Source organism: Somniosus microcephalus, chromosome 18 (genome assembly GCF_052327205.1).
Source record: "Somniosus microcephalus isolate GS21.2 chromosome 18, FLI_Smic_1.0, whole genome shotgun sequence".
In the NCBI taxonomy this organism is placed as follows: domain Eukaryota; kingdom Metazoa; phylum Chordata; class Chondrichthyes; order Squaliformes; family Somniosidae; genus Somniosus; species Somniosus microcephalus.
In genome coordinates this window covers 27,295,549-27,320,177 of record NC_141004.1, presented here as the reverse complement: position 1 = coordinate 27,320,177, position 24,629 = coordinate 27,295,549, and the positions used below count along the sequence as shown (strand labels likewise).

At 45.9% G+C, this 24,629-nt stretch overlaps 1 protein-coding gene across 1 annotated transcript; it reads left to right on the top strand.

Moving 5' to 3' along the window:
* Positions 1–22,145: 22,145 nt before the first annotated feature.
* g0s2 (G0/G1 switch 2) lies at positions 22,146–23,198 on the top strand. Its single transcript, XM_086011260.1, has 2 exons — positions 22,146–22,312; positions 22,643–23,198. The coding sequence occupies exon 2, from the start codon at positions 22,656–22,658 to the stop codon at positions 22,935–22,937; it is 282 nt and encodes a 93-aa protein (XP_085867386.1). The 5' UTR covers positions 22,146–22,312; positions 22,643–22,655; the 3' UTR covers positions 22,938–23,198.
* Positions 23,199–24,629: the final 1,431 nt, after the last annotated feature.

The window sequence follows — 24,629 nt, the reverse complement described above, 5'->3', positions numbered from 1 at the left end:
GCAACAAGTGAGTGATTTCCCTGTGCAAAGATCGATAATGAACATAGGTTCATATGAACATTAAGTTCTGCTGGCCCTGTGCCTCTGTACTTGTCTCAAGCAATTCCCAAACTGTAAACACTATCGGTAATGGTTCAGGGTCACTGGATTTACAAGAATTGAGTATCGCACTTAACCTACATAAAACCAAGTGGATCAGAATGTGTCAAAAGTGAAAATTGTGAGGACACTTGGGGGCGAAATTCAGTTACACCCCATTTGGGGGCGGTAACCGAATTAGCGCCGGACCTTTAGCGCCTGGCGTGGAAGTACCACCCCGGCCGCTAAATTCGGCTTACCGCCCCGAAGAGGAAGTGGAGTGCAATCTCAGGCACTTCATTTCCTCTCAGGGCGGTGTCGGGGGTGAAAAGCGCGGTAACGCCGGTGTGCTACTTGGCCGCTCTGTGTAGCACTGACCCGCGTTTCACCGCCCCTCTCCTTCCGTTACAGGGGAGGGACGCTGCGAGCTCTGCAGGGCCTCCGATGGCCCACACTAGGCCACCAGGGCGGCGTGGTGCCATGGCTGCAGCCCGGCACCGAGACGCAGTGCCGGGCTGTGCGATGGTGGCCACGAACCACTCCAAGGGCCGCCACAGAGTAGAAACGTAGAAAATGGCGGCGCGGGTCGCGGACACATCTCCCCTTTAAATACCGCCTCGCCAGCGGAATGCGGCCTGGTTCGCGACCTTCGACGCTGGCGCTGACATCGCCCGTGGCAGCCTTGGGGCGCACAGCCAAAATTTTGCCGTGGGGCGGTTGGGGGCCGCGGTGGGGCGCTAAGGGGTTGCGTTGCTCGACGAATTTCTCAGGAGGTGCTATTATTCCCCCCCCCAGGCGATAAGCCCTTTGCACCCCGTTAGCGCTCCTCCCCCCGGAAGCGCTAACGGCAGGCGCAAAGGAGCCGTATTTCGCCCCCAGACTGTTTTAGTAAGATTATTATTTTGACATCGTAGAGAACCATGTGTCTATAGGAAAGGCAAAGTCTCCAGGAATGAATGTTGTGTCAGCTGTAGTAATTTACCCATGTCTGGCACTCGAACCCAGTGTCAAGTTGTGTTTGTCGTAAACTGGGTTTAACGGTAATGATTTACTTAGATGTGATACGATAGCATCAAGTTACATGCAGGGCAATCTAGGTAAATAGTAAACATTTACTCATGGGTCACCTACATTTACAGAATAAGTAGACGAGAGGTTACAATTCACAGAGTAGGTATAGGTCTCAGTGTCAGTATCTAAGTGATACAAAGTTAACAAGCCTCAATCAGGATTTCAACTTAGAAGATTTTTCCCCACAACGTTGTGGATATGTGTAACAGAATCCCAGCAAAAGTATTAATGTTGTGGCATGTAGCAAATTATTTTGAAAAGAATGGAATTAATGGGACCGATTTCCGTCTCTGCCACCTAGGCGTTAGGCATCACCTGGGCAGAACGTAGAAAGATAAAACTGGCAGGGAGGTTCGCATGCTGGCAACTGAGCTTACTCAATTTTCCTTCCATCGAAGTGAATGGAAGGAAAATCCAGCAGGTTCTGTCTAGGGCATGCAATCCTCCTTACTTTTTTTAATATTCGTTCATGGGATGTGGGCATCGCTGGCAAGGCCAGCATTTATTGCCCATCCCTAATTGCCCTTGAGAAGGTGGTGGTGAGCCGCCTTCTTGAACTGCTGCAGTCCGTGTGGTGAAGGTACTCCCACAGTGCTGTTAGGGAGGGAGTTTCAGGATTTTGACCCAGTGATAATGAAGGATCGGCGATATACTTCCAAGTCAGGGTGGTGTGTGACTTGGAGGGGAACTACTGCGCACCGCCAAGGCCATTCTTCGCATACTGGCAGGAAAGACGAAAAACTACTTCGGTATCTTTTAGGAATTGGATTCGAGATTATAAGGATAAAGATTAGACATGGGTTGGCAAATGTTGTAAATGTTACTGTGCTGCTGGGATCATGGAGATGACACCTTGTGAACTGCAACTGGCCAACACCAGAACGTGTGGGCCGTGGGGTTGGATTCATGTTGTGGAGTTTTGCTGGAATTGTTTTAGGGGAGGGAGCTATGGAGAAATGTCACAGAACTTTACCTTCTTAGAGGTTTATTTTAGCGGTGAATGTTTTCACCCCTCAGGAGATGGAGTTGGTTGGATAAAAACCACAATAAGCATTTTCTACATGGTCTGTGACAGAACAGACCCCCCGATAGGCCAAATTACTTTTTCTCATTCCATACTTTCTTATAAACAGTGGTCTGCAGTTTCCCCTATACACACCTTAGACCATTATCCCCCTCCCCTCATATTAGCTTGCACACAGAGGAGCTCACTTTAAGGGAGCGGACACACAGGGGTGATAAAGCACAAGGGCATTCTCTGTACTTTGTCCATTTGATTTCACCAGTGCCAACATGCTTACAGTTTATTAACAGACCCATTGCCAACTATTCTTTTTCCAGTTTCCATCATTATTAGCTGGAAGTTATCCCTAAACTACTGTTTCACTTTAACATTTTAAGCTTATCCTATCTTAAACCAAATAAAATTCCATAACTGTTACATTGAATAAATCCGTCACCTCATTGTCAGTAAATATCCAAGACATTTCCCCTATTTTAATGTATTTGATACCTCTCATGTTTTAAAATAAATAAAACTAAATCCTGGACCACACTTAAAATCTAACTCTGCTCACATTAAGCAACAAGCAATCAGACATTCAGCCTCACTTCATGAATGTTGCTCTGAAACAGGTACTTCCCCCCTTCACATTGCTGTTCATAGCTAACTCTGTCAATTTTCTAATGATAAATCTTATCCTGCTGCTCAGTCAATGGTAAAAGGTCCACCTGGTATGGTATGGTACTCAGCCATTCTGACCAGAAGGTTCTGCAGGTCCCAGGTTTGGTCCCTGGTCTTTACTAAGTTATTTGATATCACTCAAAGCAGCAACTGCATCAGTACAAAAGGCCTCAGTGTCCATGGTCTCTGGGAGGCCGCAGAGTGGAGGTAGGAACTCAACCGAGGTTCCCACTCTTGATTGGCATCCAGTGACCCAACTGGATAGTGTGCATTGTATGAATGTAGGTGAAGGAAATGATCAGGCTCAGCTATGATAGAGAGATAAAAACTTACATTTATATCATTTATATAGTACTTTATTATATCCTCAATACATCTCAAAGTGCTCCACATCCAGTATACCCTCCATGCTCGAATAGTCTGTCAACACCTGTCTGCAAGGCTCAAACTTTAAGAATGGCCACTTGGCTGACATACCAGAATGTGCTGGTGCCTGAACTGTATCCCAGCACGAGCAATTGGGTGGAAAGTGGAGAAAACTGTGGCAAAATAATCTCTCAATGTTCTATTGCTGCTTTCAACGTCTGCCATCGTGACCATCAACCAGACCCTGTATTAATTAAATTGCAACTTTGAGCTCTTAGGAGCCAAAATAAAACCATGGTTTTGTGAACCAAAAGTCTTTTTTGTGTCTTTTGAAATGGCAATAGGTGCCTCCCGATCTTGTCTTTCCAGGTCCTCTTTACCTTCTACAGTAAGTCAACCAAACCCACTCAACAGTTTTAAAAACAACTTCAAGTAGTTTCTTACAACAGATTTTGCTGCACATATTTTAACAGAGTTTTTATGGATTTGGTGTCTTCAAACCTTTGAATCATTTTTTAAAATGTTTTTATTTGTTCCTGGGATGTGAGCGTCGCTGGTGAGGCCAACATTTATTGCCCATCCCTAGTTGCCCTTGAGAAGGTGGTGGTGAGCCGTCTTCTTGAACCGCTGCAGTCCGTGTGGTGAAGGTACTCCCACAGTGCTGTTAGGGAGGGAGTTCCAGGATTTTGACCCAGCGACGATGAAGGATCGGCGATATATTTCCAAGTCAGGATGGTGTGTGACTTGGAGGGGAACTTGGAGGTGGTGGTGTTCCCATGCGCCTGCTGCCCTTGTCCTTCTAGGTGGAAGAGGTCGCGGGTTTGGGAGGTGCTGCCGAAGAAGCCTTGGTAAGTTGCTGCAGTGCATGTTGTAGATGGTACACACTGCAGCCACGGTACGCTGGTGATGGAGGGAGTGAATGTTTAAGGTGGTGGATAGGGTGCCAATCAAGCGGGCTGCTTTGTCTTGGATGGTGTCAAGCTTCTTGAGTGTTGTTGGAGCTGCACTCATCCAGGCAAGTGGAGAGTATTCCATCACACTCCTTACTTGTGCCTTGTAGATGGTGGAAAGGCTTTGGGGAGTCAGGAGGTGAGACACTCACCGCAGAATACCTAACCTCTGACCTGTCTTGTTGCCACGGTATTTATGTGGCTGGTCCAGTTAAGCTTCTGGTCAATGGTGACCCCCAGGATGTTAATGGTGGGGGATTTGATGATGGTAATGTCGTTGAATGTCAAGGAGCGGTGGTTAGACTCTCACTTGTTGGAGCTAATCATTGCCTGGCACATGTGTGGCGCGAATGTTATCTGCCACTTATCAGCCCAAGCCTGAACATCGTCCAGGTCTTGTTGCATACGGGCATGGACTGCTTCATTATCTGAGGAGTTGTGAATGATGCTGAACACTGTGCAGTCATCAACGAACATCCCACATTTCTGACCTTATGTTGGAGGGAAGGTCATTGATGAAGCAGCTGAAGATGGTTGGGCCTAGGACACTGCCCTGAGGAACTCCTGCAGCGATGTCCTGGGGCTGTGATGATTGACCTTCAACCACCACAGCCATCTTCCTTTGTGCTAGGTATGACTCCAGCCAGTGGAGAGTTTTCCCCCCGATTCCCATTGACTTCAGTTTCACTAGGGCTCATTGATGTCACACCCGGTCAAATGCTGCCTTGATATCAAGGGCAGTCACTCTCACCTCACCCCTGGAATTCAGCTCCTTTTTCCATGTTTGGACCAAGGCTGTAATGTAGGATTCGCAAAATTGAACACTGTCCTATAAGGGTCTATTGGCAGAAAAGGCCTTAATTTTAAAGACTGTTTTAAAAGAAGCCCAGAAAAAGGGGCACACAAAATAGCCACCAGACCCCGTGACCAGCTTTTTGGGACATTTTTAAATGGTTCCTGCAGTCCACAGACAGCTTTTGTGGATTCAGCCCACAGTAAGTTCTGGAATGTAATTTTGGAGAATGCGAAACCAGACAGAACCCCATACATAGGGATTGGATGCAGATCCAATCAGATCGGCCTGTAGATAAAGGCCATCAAAATGTTTACCCAGACAAAGGGGAACAGCTTCAAGTTCAAAGGGGGACATCAAGACCCATTAAAGACAATACAAGGTCATTCCAGACCAGAGATGGCAGTTACCGGCCATCCCGAAAGTACTTTAAACACAATGACTACCCCTCTGTGCTACAAGCCTGCCAAAATTTAAACAAAGACTAACCTTGATATGGCGGGAGATAAGAGCCTCCATGAGTATAACTGGAGACCCGGGGTAGCTATCGGGAGATGATCGAGTTGGATGTTCGAGAGGGAGGTTGGAGAGAGAGGTTCGAGAGGGAAGATCGAGTCAGCGCCCAGACCCGGGGTAGCTATCGGGAGATCATCGACAAACCCCGGGCCATTTGACGAGACGAAAAGACGGCGACCCTCCAAGAGGAAACCTATATGAAAATGGTCAAACAGTTGGTCTCTCTCCACGCCGACGTCCAGGCCTGCTAACATCCAGCCTGTCTGTGTCCATCACCTCGAGGGAGAAAAGAGTGTGTCGCAGCCCGCTGCATTCTGCTGACCACGTGGAGACAGGACGCCTGAGAGGACCAAAACGCAGACTTCAAAACCTCTATTTTCTAACTGGGACTGGTGAGCATGTTTCTGGCCCCTCCTAATCTAATCTAGCTAGGTTTAGGGGGTGGGCAATTTAGGGGATAATTAACAATGAGTTGTTGTCCCTCGATGTTCCATGTGTTTCCCTATTTCATGGTGAACCTTGTAAAGTATAATATGCCTGTGGATATATTGGTTAGTACTGTATTATGATTTGTTTTTCCCTCCCATGTACCTTATTTTGGCTTACATTCAATTTTTCCTTTATGCAATAAAATTTCACTTTGTTTCATTAAACTTGGTCTACAGAGTATTCTCTGCATTGTAGTTCCTGCCTCAAAGTCCAGTGTACAGAACCTAAGGGGTGAGTAGGTCGAACCACTCGGTAAATTACTGTGTAAAAGAGAGAGAGGTCTCACCAGAGAGAGAGACCTAGCAAAAACCCCTTACAGTAATGAGGTTGGGAGCCGAGTGGTCTTGGCCAAACCCAAACTGGGCATCAGTGAGCAGGTTATAGGTGAGCAAGTGCCGCTTGATAGCACTGTTGATGACACCTTCCATCACTTTGCTGATGATTGAGAGTAGACTGATGTGGCGGTAATTGGCCGGGTTGGATTTGTCCTGCTTTTTGTGGACAGGACATACCTGGGCAGTTTTCCACATTGTCGGATAGATGCCAGTGTTGTAACTGTACTGGAACAGTTTGGCTAGAGGCGCGGCTAGTTCTGGAGCACAAGTCTTCAGCACGATAGCCGGGATGTTGTCGGGGCCCATAGCCACATTTACTTCCATATGTTTGATTGCATGAGAATGCCCTAAAGGTTGTACAGCCAGAATAAATGAGTGTGATACTTAGACAAGTTTGAATTATACAGATAACCCATCCTGCCTTTGTTAAACCAAATAATAGCCTCCTATTCCTTTATACTCCTGTGTAGGAGCCATGTTTACTTTACTTTATGCCACATTTTGTTTCAATTTAATTTATTATATGAGATACAAAACAGCATTATGTCAGTTGCATGAGAAATTTTCAAGAATTCTAGTCTACTGATACTGATGCTCCCTTTCATCAAAGTGCAAATATTTCAAAGCTTTCTTTTTTTATATACCTTGTGACATAATGTTCTGACACATCCGATGAGAAACTGATTTGGCTGCAGCAAAGTTTAGGATCCCCTATAAAAGGCTTGTTGTGTATATTTTTTTAATTAATTAATGGGATGTGGGCACGCTGGCAAGGCCACCATTTATTGCCCTTGAGGTGGTGGTGGTGAGCCGCCTTCTTGAAAGGCTGAATTCCGTGAGGCGAAGGTACTCCCGCAGTGATTCGTAGTATACTACTTTGTAGCAGTTTGGTACAACTGAGTGACCATTTCAAGTCAACCACACTGCTGTGGGTCTGGAGTCAAAGATAGGCCAGATCAGGTAAAGGCAGCAGATTTCCTTCCCTAAAGGACATTAGCGAACCAGATCGGTTTTTACAACAATCCGGTAGTATCATGGTCACCATTACTGGTACTAGGATTTTTATTCCAGATTTATTTAAAAAACAGAACTTAAATTCCCCAGCTGCTGTGGTAGGATTTGAATTTATATCTCAATTAGTCCAGGCCTACTAGGATTACTAGTCCAGTAACATAACCACTATGCTACCGTACCCAGTAACATAATCAAAGCAAGTGAGCCAGAGGCAGTTTGCCAGCTTCTCCACCCTGTTCTGCTGAGGGTGAATGGGTTTATTTACATCAGTGCAACTCACTCACTCAGAATGGAAATTCACTGCTGAAAACGAAGCAGTGGAGATGGGGATCAAATTCCGCTTCATACAAAGTGTGAACCTTAACCTACTTTATTGTGCTTTTACTTAATAGTATAATCCTATTTGAAATGGGTTAGAAAAAATTATAGCATTAATATTAGATTAAATTAGATCTCCACTGTGTAAGAATGTGAAGTTAATACCAATCGATCTCAGGATGCTGATCCCTTCGTTAACAGAAGTTCTAACTATCCTTTTTACCAAACTCTTTATTTTATCAAATTATTTACTTCAATTGAAGCTATATTTACATTCAATTGTATAATGTCCCCAGTGTTACTCACAATGCCTTACGACAAATAAAACATATGTAGCTGATTTCATTTTACTGATTTCCTCTTACATTGTGATTGCTGAACACCATTTGGTTCAGACGTGAAAAAGAACCAGAACATGTTCTACCAATTAAACAAGGCAAGTAGAACCTTTGTTACTTTGTAGAAAGTATGGCTCTTGTTTGCTGAAATTCATTACAATGTATTTATTTTCAAAGCTTTGTTAGTTGAATAGCTTGAGCACATAATCTAGGCTAACACTCCAGTGCAGTGCTGAGGGAGGTGCCGCACTGTCGGAGGTGCCGTCTTACTGATGAGACATTAAACTGAGATCCCGTCTGCCCTCTCAGGTAGATGTAAAAGATCCCATGGCACTATTCAAAAGAGAGCAGGGTGTTCTCTCCGGTGTTTATATTTATCCCTCAACCGATGCCTAAAAAAACAGATTGGCCCAGAAATTCGGGTCTCCACGGGTGAGTACACACGGGGTACTCACCCGTAAGCCCAATGGAAGTGCCGGTTTCGTGCATGCACTGCGCATGCGCGGGAAACCGGCACTTCCGTTCCCCTGAAAGAAGGGGTTCAGAGGTGGAACGCGTGCACCGGAGAGGCAGCGCGTGCGCATTGAACTTACGGTTTTTTTCCAGGTTTTTCCGGGAGGGTAAGTCTCCAGGAATTACACTTTTAAAAAGCAGGCGCAAGGCCTGCTTTTAACAAGGTAAGTGGTGAATTAATTAAAATTAAAACATTTTTTCCACAGGTTTATTATTTTTAAATACTTTAAAGAAAGATAAGTTTATTTTTAGCCCTGTTAGAAAATGTAATTAATTTTTTCAAAAGTTTGAATTATTGTTTAAAATAGTTATTTTATGTAATTTATAGTTATTTTAAAAATGTGATTTGAAAAAAAATTTATTTGAAGTTTTAGTGATGTTTTGGGGCTTATAGTATTTATAGGTTTGACAGCTGTTCCTGTCAAACTTATGAATGAAGCATTCCCTGCTACCATTGGCTCTCCATGGCCCACGTGATCCCAGGGGACGCATCGAACTAACTGCGCCCCTGGGATACGCAAGCACTGCGCGCCGGCAGTTGGAGCAGGCCCAGGATCGGAAACCCACACGGGCCCACAGCTCAACGGCCGGCGCGCTAGGTAAGTGCAGGTCGGGGGCTTGCACCCGCGGGAAGCCCCCGACCCGAATTTCTGGGCCATTATTTGGTCATTTATCTCATTGCTGTTTGAGGGACTTTGCTGTGTGTAAATTGGCTACCTCACTTCCTACAATACAACAGTGACTACACTTCAAAAATACTTCATTGGCTGTAAAAAGCTTTGAGAGATCCTGAGGTCCTGAAAGGTGCTACATAAATTAAAGTCTTTCATTTTCTATCTTGACCAATCTAGCCTTACCGTTAGACACCCAGCACACTGCTCTAGAATAGCAGCATAATCAGGGAGCTAATGAAAACTGCACAGTGCATAAAACATCAGGAGAGAATGATGGGAATATATAACTAGATTGGAAACAATTTAGTGCAATATCTAGATTCAAACAAAAGGGTCAAATCTAATTTGGACAGAATCATAGTTTAACATCAATGTCAGGTAAAATAGTGAAATTGATCGACTATTCCTAATCTGCATTAATGACTTACAATTCAATTCAATTTCAATTTTATTTGTCACATAACCAAATACAACAAGTGAAATCCAGTCAGTGAAATGCTTTTTTCTTAACGAGCCGAGCGCACCAAGCAGCAAAGGACACTTAGCTGCCTGGTACACACGGAGCCCGCAAGGATGGCAGCCATCTTCATCGGCACCATCACAATAGGGTCCGCTCTCGCCTCGCTCCGCCTTTCCCGCACTCCTGCCCGACAATCTTCAGCCGCCGTGGTACCGACGTCCCGGGGGCTGCTTCTCGCTGGCTCTCCTTCCACCCGGTCTGACCTCCGAGCCTCCCGTGGTGTCCGACCTTCCAGGGCCTGCTTTTCCCGCCCTCGGTCCGTTGGCTGCCTCCCCTCCTACCGGTTCGACCTCCGAGCCTCCCGCCGAGGAGCTGCCGGCCGCCGTGCTACAGCGGGTCGTCGTGGCCTCCATCGCTGCTCCTGCTGCCTCCCCGCTGACTCGCCGAACTCATCAGCGCCGATGCACAGCGTCTGTAGCGGGAGTGGGCCAACCGACTCAGGGAGAGCGCTTACCCTGCGACCGCCACGGACGCCATCTTGAATATCCCTTAGACACAAAACAAACTAATGCCTTCTGGTCAAATTTGCAGCTGATACTAATATGTGGGCTGGGTGAAGCAGTGAGAGCAGATGAAGCAGCCAGGGTATACAAAAGGAGTTCGAATCATAGTATCATAGAATCATAGTGCACGGAAGGAGGCCATTTGGCCCATCATGTCTGTGCCGGCTCTTTGAAAGAGCTCCCAAATCAATCCCACACCACTGCTCTTTCCCCATAGCCCTGCATTTTTTTTCCTTTTCAAGTATATATCCAATTCCCTTTTGAAAGTTACTATTGAATCTGCTTCCACCACCCTGACAGGCAGTGCATTCCAGATCATAACAACTTGTTGGAATAAAATAATTCTCCTCATCTCCCCTCTGGTTCTTTTGCCAATTGTCTTAAATCTGTGTCATCTGGTTACCAACCCTCCTACCAGTAGAAGCAGTTTCTCCTTATTTACTCTACCAAAACCCTTCATAATTTTGAACACTTTCATTATATCTCCCCTTAACCTTCTCTGCTCTTAGGAGAACAATCCCAGTTTCTCTAGTCTTGCCACATAGCTGAAGACCCTCATCTTGGTATCATTCTAGTAAATCTCCTCTGCACCCTCTCCAAGGCCTTGACATCCTTCCTAAAGTGTGGTGCCAATAACTGGCCACAATACTCCAGTTGAGGCCTAACCAGTGATTTATAAAGGTTTAGCATAACTTTTGTATTCTATGCCTCTATTAATAAAGCCAAGGATCCCACATGCTTTTTTAACAGCCTTCTCAACTTGTCCTGCCACCTTCAAAAATTGGTGTATGTGAACCCCCAGGGCTCTCTGTTCCTGCACCCCCTTTAAAATTGAACCATTTAGTTTATATTGCCTCTCCTCATTATTCCTTCCAAAATGCATCACTTCATACTTCTCTGCATTACATTTCATCTGCCTTGTGTCTGTTACTATTAGTTTACTATATAGTTTGATAAAATCTGCAATTAAATAAATTAGTGGCAGTTGAAATTCAATAGATAGGCACAGTGTGCTACACATTGACAGGAAAGGAAGCAACTGAAAGGGGGTCTTATATCGGTACACAAGATATGAAATAGCACGCAATAAGGTTAATGCCACAAGGTATGCTGGGATACTAGAAGAAGGAGTATAAATTAAAACTAGTGAAAGTTTAGGACAAATATCAGGGAAAACATCTTCACAGTGATCAACACTTGGAATTTTTTTTGGGACTCTTCTAGGAGGTAAAACATTTTAGATTTATTCAAGAGTCTGTTAGATGACATTATGGGCAAAATATAGGTCTCTTATTCTGGATGGATGAGCCAATTCTGTACCTATTTTGAAATCTAGTGGACATCTACCCGTAAGACTAAAAATCTGTTCGTTTCATACCAAAGTGCCATGAAAGCGACAGGGAGCACACTCCTGACTGCTTGTCAGCCTAAGAATCTCATTAATGTTTCTCACAACTTCAGCTTATACTTCATGACATCCGAAGTCTGCAGTTTAGCAGCACTGCAGTCTGGCACAGAAAGTTTAACTTGTTACACATCAGCAGCAGGCTATCGACCCACTTAGCACATCCTCCTGAAGCACGTGTTGTGTGGTGATTCTAGGTGGCAAGGGGAGAGCAAGTGAGATTCAGAGATTGGATTCTGTCCAGGAACTGGGGTGAATGGGTTTGCTTACACTTACTAAGCTTGACCACGGTGAATGGCATTTCACTGCTGTAAACAATGAAATACAGATTGGGTGCCAAGTCTCATTTCCAAGCATAGGTGCTGGATTTCAGTAAATCAAACAGAAAAATAAAATAAGTTGGCTGCAATGACATTCATCTGGTATGGGTGATATCATTTGTACTGTCTATCACAGTTCACTTACAGAAACAGCTCCATTTTGTGTTTAAGCACGTTTTTTTAAGGATTTTTGTACGATTATTAAAAATGTGATTTGCAGATGATGTACTATTTATTATTTCAGGCTTTTCTTTCAACTTTGATATTCTCCAAACTATAATATACAATTAAAGTGTTTCAGGTGCTGGCAATGAGATATAGTTGGTGAATTATTCGCCTGGATTTTGAGTTGAGAATAACGGTGAGGCTAATGGCACTCACCGTTACTATGGAGTAAATCAGACAACAACTTACAGAGCCCGCACATGCGCAGTAAAACACAGAAATACGGAAGTTGCTGTCCGATTTGCCCTGCTCCTCCACAAGCTGCGCTCCACCAGTATCTCGCTGATAGACTCAAGCATTGAAATCCAAGTACAGGCGTGAAGTAGCTGTTCTTACCCACTAGTTGCCCAGAAAACACGCCAGAAAAAGTTAGGACTGGTGCATTCAGGTGTAAGCAAATTTTTAACGCCGTGGAAAGCAACGCCCCCCATAAGCTGCACTGCCTCCTGTGCAGCCTGCCTCCCCCAATGCACAGCCCATTCAAATATTTGCGCATACATGGTACCTACAATGTAAAAGCTGGTGTGTGGCCTGCGCCGGACCTTGCAGATGACTGCGTGGCGCTTAGTGGGAACATTGATGCTAAGTCTTAATTACTGCCAAACAACCTCTCTGGCACTGAAAATGTAATTTTACAAGTGTGGAGTCTCATTCCTTCAGAATTTAATTATAGTTGGAGATTTCTAAAAAATTATAAATTAAAGTATTTTTTCTGTCTCTTTTCTCTCTCTCTTAATCCCATCTTTCTTTACCTCTCTTTATTTTGCTTTCTGTACATGATTTTACAATGAATTAAGTATTCTAATTTATACTTCCTGGTTTAGTGTCACAGTGAAGATTCTTCAATCTGATTGGTTGAAGAGACACACTGTTGCTTGTCCTGCTCACACATGGCACAGATCCCCTGTAGAGGGTGTCGCGCTGGATCAGATGCCCAATCACAGCAAGAATGAGGTTCTGCTGAGGGAGTTTGAGGAGCTAGGGTCTAAATTAATAAGCAGAACCTCCAGGGTAATAATCTCTGGATTACTACCTGAGCCACGCGCAAATTGGCATAGGGTCAAGCAGATCAGAGAGTTAAATGCGTGGCTCAAAGCGTGGTGTGGGAAGAAGGGGTTTCAATTCCTGGGGCACTGGCGCCAGTATTGGGGAAAGAGGGAGCTGTTCCATTGGGACGGGCTCCACTTAAACCAGGCTGGGACCAGCAGCCTGGTGAATCGAATAACTAGGGCTGTAGATAGGGCTTTAAACTAAAAAAGGGGAGGTGGAGGGGCTAGGTGAGGGGAAATTTAGAAATCTAAAGAGAAAGTTCAAGGCAATAGAGCAGTGTAGCGATTTGGGTAAAAATAAGCAGAGTGTGACAGGAAGGGACAGAGAGTTTAATGGTAGCAGTGCAGCAGAGAATAAGGTCAAAGCAGGGAATAATAATTTTAAAAATTAAATTAAAGGCTCTTTTTCTGAATGTACGAAGCATTTGTAACAAGATAGATGAACTAATGGCACAAATAGAGATAAATGGGTTTGATCTAATAGCCATTACAGAGACGTAGTTGCAAGGTGACCAAGGTTGAGAACTAAATGTTCCAGGCTACTTAACATTTCAAAAAGACAGGCAGAATGAAAAAGGAGGGGGGTGGGGTAGCCCTGATAATAAAGGTTGACATAAGGACAGTAGCGAGAAAGGATCTCAGCTTGGAAGATCAGGAAGTAGAATCAGTATGGGTGGAGATAAGGAATAACAAGGGGCAGAAAACGCTGGTGGGAGTAGTATATAGGCCCCCTAGCAGTAGCTATACCGTTGGACAGAATATTAATCAAGAAATAGTAGAAGTTTGTAACAAAGGTAATGCAATAATCGTGGGGGACTTTAATCTTCATATAGACTGGACAAATCAAATTGGCAAAGGTAGTCTGGAGGACGAGTTCATGGATGCAATCAGGATAGTTTCCTAGAACAATACATCATGGAACCAACCAGGGAACAGGCTATTTTAGATCTTGTATTGTGTAATGAGACAGGGTTAATTAGCAATCTCATAGCAAAGGATCCTCTGGGGCAGAGTGATCATAATATGATAGAATTTCACATTAAGTTTGAGAGTGACTTGCTAAGTCCGAAACTAGAGTCTTAGGGCTCGATTTTCCAAGCTCCGAGGAGACGGGTTTGGAGGCGGGAGTGGTGGGAAAATTGCAGAATCGGGGGCAGGAACCCATCCCGCCCCCAACCCGCCTCCGTGCCAATGTCCCAGGAGGCGGGTACCCGACCTGTGCTGGGAGCCACCTCCCCGAGGCAGGAAGGGGATTAGTGCCTATTAACTGCCTGTTAACAGGTAGTTAACAGGCAGTTTTTTGCCTAATCCCTACTTTTAGCCCTGAAGTGTGGGCTGTCCGACAGCTCCGAACCATGCCAAGTTAGCGAGGCAGACCGTCGGTCTGCAGGGGTTGAAGGGGTCGAGATGTCCATTGTGCAGGTGAGTGATGGGTGCATGTGTGTGAGGTAAGTGTAAAGTGTTTTAATAAGTTTTACTTACCTTTACTTTCTCCTGCAGGCTTCCTACCTTCAGTTCTCAGGAATCCCTCAGCTCACCAGCACAGAAAGCAGAATGGCCGCTGAACTGTCAAAAGCTGCAGCCTCTGCTTTCTGGTCTGGAGAGATCTCTAACTGAGTCTGAGTAGAAGGACTCAAGTTAGAAGACAGATTGTCAGTGTTTGACAGCTTCACAGAGCTGTCAAACGCTGATTTTTCATCTGTCAAACGCTCTTGACAGATGAAATGTCAATCGCTGATGTCACCAGTAACCAGGTGTCCCTTAATTGGCCTGCTGAGCCTGCTGGGTGGGCTTAACAAGGTCAATCAAGGGAAAATAGCGTGGGACTACAACCCAAAAAGTGGGAGTCCCGCCTCCAAAAGCACCCCATTGACAAAATCGAGCGCTTAAACTTAAATAAAGCTAATTACATGGGTATGAGGGGCGAGTTGGTTAAGGTAGATTGGAAAAATAGATTAAAAGGTATGGCAGTAGATAAACAATGGCTAGCATTTAAAGAAATATTTCATAATTCTTAACAAAAATACATTGCATTGAGAAACAAACACTTCACGGCAAAAGTGATCCATTCGTGGCTAACTAAAGAAGTTTAAGATAGCATTAGATTGAAAGAAGAAGCTTATAATGTTGCAAAGAGAATTGGGAGAGTTTCAGAAACCAGCAAAGGACGACCAAAAAACTGATAAAAAGGGAAAAAATAGAATTTGAGAGAAAACTAGCAAGAAATATAAAAACAGATTGTAAGAGCTTCTACAAGTATGTAAACAGGAAGCGAGTAGCAAAAATAAACATTGGTCCCTTAGAGGCTGAGACAGGAGAAATTATTATGGGGAATAAGGAAATGGCAGAAACATTAAACAAATATTTTTTTTCTGTCTTCACAGTAGAAGACACATAAAGCATACCAAAAATGGTGGGGAACCAAGGGTCTAATGAGGGTGAGCAACTTAACGTAATTAATATAAGTAGAGAAAAAGTACTAGAGAAACTAATGGGACTAAAAGCCGTCAAATCCCCTGGACTTGACGGCCTACATCCTAGGGTTCTAAAAGAGGTGGCTGAAGGGACAGTGGATGCATTGGTTTTGATCTTCCAAAATTCCCTAGATTCTAGAATGGTCCCAGCAGATTGGAAGGTAGCAAATGTAACAGCGCTATTCAAGAAAAGAGGGAGAGAAAAAACAGGGAACTATAGGCCAGTTAGCCTGACATCAGTCATCGGGAAAATGCTGGAATCCATTGTTAAGGAAGTGGTGTCAGGGAACTTAGAAAATCATAATACTCTCCCCCATTCTCCCGTCTCCCCTGACACCCATTCCCCAGTCTCCCTCTCCCCTGACCCCATTCTCTCTCTCTCCCCATTCCCCGGTCTCCCTCTCTCCCCGACCCCTATTCCCCAGTCTCCCTCTCCCCTGACCCCATTCTCCCTCTCTCCCCCATTCTCCCCTGACCCCCATTCCCCATTCTCCCACTCTCCCCTAACCCCCATTCTCCAGTCTACCTCTCTCCCCTGACCCCCATTCTGCCTCTTTCTCCATTCTCCCCCTCTCCCCCTCCCCCTCCCCCCATTCCCCATTCTCCCTCTCCCCCCTGACCCCATTCTCTCTCTCCACTCCCGAGCCTCCTCGACTCCCGGCAGTTGAAAATGCGAGGATGATCCGGAGCTCGGGAGATCCCTGCCCCTGGGAGGATCGGCAACTCTTAACACTGCAGTCAGGTTTATTGTGAAAATTGCAGGTTTGCCTGAGTTGAGAGAGAGAGAGTGGGGGGGTGGGGGGGGGGGCGGATTGGGGGGGTGGTGGCGGTCTTGTCTCTTGTGTCCTTTTCTCTTGAAGCTGGCTGAATCTAACCCTGATGATATTCGACAGGTGAATCGGTTCAGAATGCTTTGCTGAGAATTCACGGCACGGTTCACACGATCCCCCTGTACATGTACTGGTGCTTTCTCTCCTTGCTGCCCCCGCCTCCTTCTTGGGTGAACTGACTCTTTTTCACGTAGGCAGCTTGCAAAAGAACAAGGACAATCGGTATTGATTCCAGCTGTTCAGCGGAACTGTAATCTTATTTACAAAACTTTATGGTTTCATGAGTTGAAAGAACATATCAGTAATTGACTAATTACTAACTCGAGACACACGTTGTTCTGAGGTAAACACTTATACAAATCAATAAAATTGTAACTTGATTCTTTACAATCTTGTTTTCAAAAGTTTGATTTCAGGGCATATTTAAGACCTAGATTGCAATACAGCAAAATCCCACCACCATTGCCTGAATTTTAAGCAAAAGTGCAAAAGATTAAAAATGGAGAAATGTATTTGTAGCTACAAAGTAAACAGCATAGCAAAATGGGATTCCTGGTTAATTGAGTAAATGCATTGTGTGATACTGAGCCATATAGTCAGAATGGTCCCAGTTTGGAGTCTTCGGATTCTGCTGAGCTACCTGATCTTAGCCAAGGTGACATTGGGGTTATAAAGTGATCTCAATGTGCCCACGCCAAGGGCGGGGGGATGGGTGGGTGGGTGGGGGTTGGGCAGGGTTTCTGCTCTTGACTGACCCCTGCTAGAAAGTTCAAGCATATAGGCAGACGGGGAGGACAGGACTGGAATAGACAGCAACAGATCCACAGATGAATGGCTTGCTGATATTCATTGCCTAGCATCACAGATGAAAAATGGCCACTTAGATGAGATACCAGAAGGCACAGAAGAGATGTACTCCAACATAGAATGACATTGAACTTTACAGCACAGAAACAGGCCATTCAACCCAACGGGTCCATGTTGGTCTTTATGCTCCACACGAGCCTCCTTCCACCTGACTTCATCTCACCCTATCAATATATCACAGATCACAGATCACAGAAACCCCACAGTGCAGATAGAGGCCATTTCGGCCCATCGAGCCTGCACCGACACATATCCCACCCGATCCCCGTAACCCCTACACCAACACATATCCCACCCTATCCCCGTAACCCCATGTATTTAATCCCCCTAACACTAAGGGTCAATTTTTATCATAGCCAATCAACCTAACCCGCACATCTTTGGACTGTGGGAGGAAACCGGAGCACCCGGAGAAAACCCACGCAAACACGAGGAGAATGTGCAAACTCCACACAGACAGTCACCCGAGGCTGGATTCGAACCCGGGTCCCTGGCGCTGTGAGGCAACAGTGCTAACCACTATGCCACCGTGCTGCCTTCTATTCCTTTCTCCCTCATGTACTTATCTAGCTTCCCCTTAAATGCATCGACGCTAATCACCTCACCCACTCCAAGTGGTATAGAGTTCAACACTTGCACCACTCTCTGCATAAAGAAGTTCCTCCTGAATTCCTTATTAGATTCATTGGTGACTTGCCTATATTTATGGCCCCTAGCTTTGGACTCCCCCACAAGTGGAAACATCGTCTCCACGTCTACTCTATCGAATTGACACTTTTGGGGCAAGAGGACAAGGAAACATTGAGGGAGAGGGAGATGATCATGACCATAATGCATGAAAAATCCTGATCAAAATTTCACAGGATTCTTTCAGACAGTTATCTGGAGGTGCTAGGACTGGGACATTGAAGGCTTTTGTATGCAAGAAATTAAGTAGCTTAGTGGTTAAGTGGGGGATTTGGGGCTAGAAGGTCTATGGGTTGAATCCTAGCAGGTTTCACTCAGCCTTTCATCCTCCTGAGGTGGATGAGTACCATGTTGCAGGATGTGGGGAGAAGGCAGGAGTTTGCAGGGATTGAGTAATGCTTGACACACTGTTGCAGTATCGCCTGGCCTTTGAACAATAGAAATGGAGATCATTTCATGCCTATTAGAGGCTGAAATCAGCAGGTCATCTCTCTTTTCCTTTTTACAAAAGGAAGCAGTATCTTCACTCCCCCACAAAGAGTTAGTTATTCCCCTGTATCTCCTGTATTGGTCCTGCTATGGCTTTTGCAGTTATGCCAATAGGAAATGGGAGCAACTTTTATCGTCCCATGTAAACCTCAGAAGTCTAATTGTGGGAGGTCATTTTGCCTTTCTCAGTCCCCTTGCTGTATACTATTGGTCAGTTTCTAGCCAGCGGTTTTATTCAGTTTGTTTTAGTTTCAGCCTCATTCCACATACTTATGGTCACCATAATTACTAATATCATTAGTAATTTGTTGTAATCATTAGTTGTTTTTTAAAATGTCCTCATTGCGACAAAACAAAAGAGGTTCTGAACTTCACCCCGGAGCAGATTGCCACTTTATAGGTGACAACAAACAGAGCAGTGGAGTAACTAGGTGAATAATAATGAAACAATCAGGGAGAAGTAAAATCAGCCAGAGTTTCAACTCATAGGCTCTGAAATTCCTGGTGCTCCGCGCCAGTAGAGCAAGTGCTGTAATCCCTGCCTGCCCTAGCGCCAGGCTGTTAAACCTGGTGCCGAATCCAGGAACGGGGTCATCTGCATAGCCAGGAGAGGCTGACTCCATCTGCAAGGGCTCATCAGCAGCGTCCACCTCGATCCGACTTTGTAAAGAGCAGCAGTCCCCAGCCACTCCACCTGAGGCAACCGAGGCCCAATGGGGCCGAAGGTTAAAAAAACAGAAATTTGGAGCCTAGCTCCTTAGTCATTTTGCCTACCAATAAGGCAATTGATCCCCTCCTGGATCAATTACCTTAGTCCAGCAAATGTTTGGGGCCTTTCAGGAGGCCTCCGCTGAGGCCTTATACGGGTATGAAGGGAGGAATTCCTGGGGTAGCCTGGTGCTCCTCCCTTGACATGGGGGAATAGGCAAAAGATCCACCAAGTTCCACCAAGTTCCTCCCCCACTGCCCGACCTTTACTGGAAAATGGCTGCCGGCAAAATAAACACCGAACCTGGCTCCGCCGCAAATACCTGCCATAGATCTGCGCACAGCCCCCCCTTTCTGCCTTTGATCCAGGTTGTGAAACATTCCCACAGTACTGCACTGAAGTGTCAGCCTGAATAGTGTGCTGGTGTCTGGAATGGGGCTGGAACCCACAACCTTCTGCCTCAGAGGGGAGAGTGCTACCCACTGAGCCATGGCTGACACAAGAAATGGGCCAAACAGCTTGCTTCTGTGCTGAAACATTCCATGATTCTGGATTTATGAAGATAAACCGTTTAGAGGGGGAGATGCTACCAACTGACTGAAGCTAACTTATTAGAGAGAGAGAGAGAGAGAAGCTGAATTCTCTGAAAGAAACTCGCATTTCTATAGCGCTTTTCACGACCACCGGACGTCTCAAAGCGCTGAACAGCCAATGAACTACTTTTGAAGTGTAGTCACTGTTGTAATGTGGGAAATGCGGCAGCCAATTTGCGCACAGCAAGCTCCCACAAACAGCAATGTGATAATGACCAGATAATGTTTGTTTTTGTTATGTTGATTGAGAGATAACTATTGGCCAGGACACCGGGGATAACTCCCCTGCTCTTCTTCAAAATAGTGCCATGGGGTTTTTTACGTCCACCTGAGAGAGCAGATGGGGCCTCGGTTTAACATCTCATCCGAAAGACGGCGCCTCCGACAGTGCAGCGCTCCCTCAGCACTGGAGTGTCAGCCTAGCTTTACGAACCCACAACCTTCAGACTCAGAGGCGAGTGAGCTACCCACTGGGCCACAGCTGACAAAACAACAGCTATTCACTTATCAGATTCAGTCTCTTTGGGCTGGATGAAGAGTTTCCTCCTCGTACTGGGTATTTACTGGTGGCCCGCCTTCTGGGATTGGGAGGGGGGGCTGGGCACATCCCCTTGCCAAATGCATGTTGTTGGCGTGTGCACTACATGATCGGCTTCATGATTTACCAGCAGCCCCAGCACCTCTCTCCCTTGAGCTCCACTCCCCAATCTCCCTCTCCCTATGCCTCCATTTTCCCTCTCCCCCTCAACACCCTATCCCCAGTGTCTCTCATCTCCAATCCTATTTCTATCTCGCTCTCTCCCCGACCCACATTCCTCAGTCTCCCTCTCTCCCCATACCTCCATTCTCCCCTCAACCCTCCAACCTCAGTCCCTCTCTTCTCATCCCTAACCCTATTCCTATATCCCTCTCCCCGACCCTCATTCCCCAGTCTCCCTCTCAACCCATCCCAAGACCCTATACCCATCTTCCTGTCTCCCAACCCTCATTCCTCAGTCTCCCTCCCTCCTCTATTCTCCTGCTCTCCCCGACCCCATTCCCGAGTCTCCCACTCTCCCTCAACCCCATTTTGCATTCTCCCACTCTCCCCTGACCTCATTCTCCAGTCTCCCACTCTCCCCCAACCCCATCTCTCCACTGATCTCATTCTCCAGTCTCCCTCTTTCCCCATTCTCTCCCGACCCCTTTTCTCCCTCTTCCCTGACCCCATTCTCCAGTTGACCTCTCTCCCCTGACCCCATTCTCCAGTCTCCCTCTTTCCCCATTCTCTCTCTCCCCTGACCCCCTTTCCCCATCTCTCCCCTGACCCCATTCTCCAGTCTACCTCTCTTCCCTGACCCCATTCTCCAGTCTACCTCTCTCCCCTGACCCCATTCTCCAGTCTACCTCTCTCCCGACCCCCATTCTCCAGTCTACCTCTCTCCCGACCCCATTCTCCAGTCTACCTCTCCACGACCCCCATTCTCCAGTCTACCTCTCTCCCCTGACCCCCATTCTCCAGTCTACCTCTCTCCCCTGACCCCATTCTTCAGTCTACCTCTCCCCTGACCCCCATTCTCCAGTCTACCTCTCTCCCCTGACCCCATTCTCGTCTACCTCTCTCCCCGACCCCCATTCTCCAGTCTACCTCTCCCCTGACCCCCATTCTCCCTCTTTCCCCATTCTCCATCTACCTCTCTCCCCTGACCCCCATTCTCCCTTTCCCCATTATCCAGTCTACCTCTCTCCCCTGACCCCATTCTCCAGTCTACCTCTCTCCCCTGACCCCCATTCTCCAGTCTACCTCTCTCCCCTGACCCCATTCTCCCTCTCCATTCCGGTGCCCGGGAGATCTCTGCCCCTGGGAGGGTCGGCAACTCTTAACACCACAGTCAGGTTTATTGTGAAAATTGCAGGTTTGCCTGAGTTGAGAGAGGGAGAGTGTCTGTGTGTATGTATGTGGGGGGGGGGGGGTCTTGTCTCTTGTGTCCTTTTCCCCTGAAGCTGGCTGAATCTAACCCTGATGATATTCGACAGGTGAATCGGTTCAGAATGCTTTGCTGAGAATTCACTGCCGCCGCGGTGTGTCGACACACGATCCCCCTGGACATGTACTGGTGCTTTCTCTCCTTGCTGCCCCCTCCTCCTTCTTGGGTGAACTGACTCTTTTTCACGCAGGCGGCAGCTTGGGATTGGGAGAGGGGGCTGGACACATCCGCTTGCCAAATGCATATCGGTGGCGTGTGCGCTACGTGATCGGCTTTCCTGATTTGCCAACAGCCCCAGCACATTCCGGGTGACGTCGACGTGCTGAACGTGCCGTGGCGGAGTCTCGGCATAAAAAGCCCCAGCGCTTGTCCAGCCGCACACACTGTCGTGGGCGACAGAGTTGAAGGCGAGAACAGGAGCTTAATCAAAGCCAAAATAACAACAGAAAACGCTGGAGAAACAGGTCGAAACCCTTCGATCAAAGCCTGTGGAATACGGCAACTTTCAATCAACTAGTATTAAAAAATCATCGAGGTAAGGATATCGCTATTTCAAATAGGTCGAGATGGTAGTTTGCAAAATGTACAAATATAATTATACAATGAGGATCGTGTTTAAGTATTTTTTACTAACTCATCTGGTGCAGTAATAGGCTGTGCACTTTTGGTAATGGCACAATTGCATCTTTTATTATTAGTATAATGCATATATATACATATATATCTTAACTAAAATATTGATGAAGTGTCTTTTAGTGAATTATTAGGGAGGACACTCGGTCTGTTACAGCGAATAAGTTGAAATTGTTTTGTCGCTTGTTCATTCATTGATTTCTAAATTTTATAATTACTTTTTGAATTTTAGGTTTAGAACCGAGATGGAAACCGTGAACGAGTTGATCCCTTTCGCCAAGGAGATGCTGAGCCAGAGACCCAACAGGAAGATGGTGAAGATTTATCTGGTGGGCACAATGCTGGCTTTCTTCGGCGTGGTCATTGGCCTGGTGGAGACGGTGTGCCACCCGTTCGGATCGAGTGAGAGCGAGGAGTGGGCGCTGGAGGAGCAGCTTCCCAGAGAAACGCGCAAAGAGCCGAAAAAGCCGCAAGAAAGGCGCGAGCAGGCGGCGAGGAACGGACTGCACAGGAAACACGCATCCTGAAGCGGGCGTGTGGGGGAGGGAGTGAATGGGCATGGGACTGGACTGCGGAGTAGCCACGTGTGACTCAGTCTAATGATTTACTGGAATCTCTAAAAGAGGGAGTTTCTGTAAAGAGCTCGTTGAACTAGCAATTTGCTGCTGTGCAGCAGTATTACATGTTTATACCATTCTGGTATCCAGTGAATACTTTTTTTATACTGTTGTATTTCATATATATGCATTTCTGCATTTAATAAATTGTATTTTTTAATCAAACATAAACACGTTTGGCCTGCCTGTCTAATTGTTTAAAGTAGGGGCTCTGCGGTTCGTCCTAGAAAAGCTGTGCATCAAATACTGAGAGAATCATGTAAATTTTGGTGTAGAAGGAGACCATCATCTGTTGCCAGGTCCTCATATCTACTCCAATCGCCCTTTCCCAGTACCCTTTAATATGACTTTCGCAAGTACCAAACATTTTAAAATTATTTGGGTATGAAAAGGAGCTTCGAGTTACAATGACTGTAGCCGAAGGAAAAAATAGAAACAAAATGTAAAAAGGATTATTATTTCTCAGGAGTCGGTGTTCTGTGGCTATAACTTTTCCCCACTGTAATGTACTTACCACAATGATTACAGTATAAAATTTTGCAGGCAGTTTTTGAAACTGTCAACTTCTAACAATGATCTACAATGAAAGTTACAATGCACAGTCCAAGATTCTTTTAGATTCAGGTTTATTATAAGAGATATACAAGAAAGAAAGACTTGCATTTATATAGCACCTTTCATGACCTCAGGCTGTCACAAAGCGCTTTACAGCCAATGAAGTACTTTTGAAATGTAGTCGCCGTTGTAATGTAGGAAACGCAGCAGCCAATCTGCGCACAGCAAGCTCCCACACACACAGCAATGTAATAATGACCAGATAATCTGTTTTGGGTGTTGAGGGATAAATATTGTCCAGGACACCGGAGAGAACTCGCTTACTCCTCTTCGAAATAGTGCCCTGGGATCTTTTATATCCACCTAAGAGACAGACAGGACCTCGGTTTAATGTCTCATCTGGAAGACGAATAACTCACCTTTACACAGGACCTTTAATGTAAAAAAATCCCAAGGCACTTTACATAGGAAGGAAAAAAAAGATTAAATGAGTTGACGTCGAGACATGATGTACGAGGAGAGATGACCGAAAGTTTGTGAAAAAGAAGATAGAGATGTGACAAAGTGGAGTGGGTTTATGGCAGGAGTTCCTGAAAGTAGGACTGAGGTGGCTGAAAGCTCGATCGCCAACATTGTACTAAAGGGAGGGGGGATGCACAAAAGGTGAGAGTTGAAGGACTGAAATTTGCAGGAGGGAATGTGAGACTGGCGGAGATTGCTAGGTAAAGTGGGGCCATGGAGTGGTTTGAAGAGGAAAGCAAGAATTTTAAATTGAATGTTGAGGGACAGGGAGTCAGAATAGCTCAGTAAGTATGAGACAGAGTGCTAGGCGCGGGCAGGTAGTGCAGGGGTCCCCTGTGGACATCCCCCTCTCAAACAGATACAACACTTTGAGTACTGTTGGGGATGGCTTATCAGAGGAAGGCAGCAGCAGCCAACTTCCTGGCACCAGGGGTGGCTCTGCTGCACAGGACGGGAGGAAAAAGAGGGGTAGAGCTATAGTAATAGGGGATTCTATTGTAAGGGGAATAGATAGGCGTTTCTGCG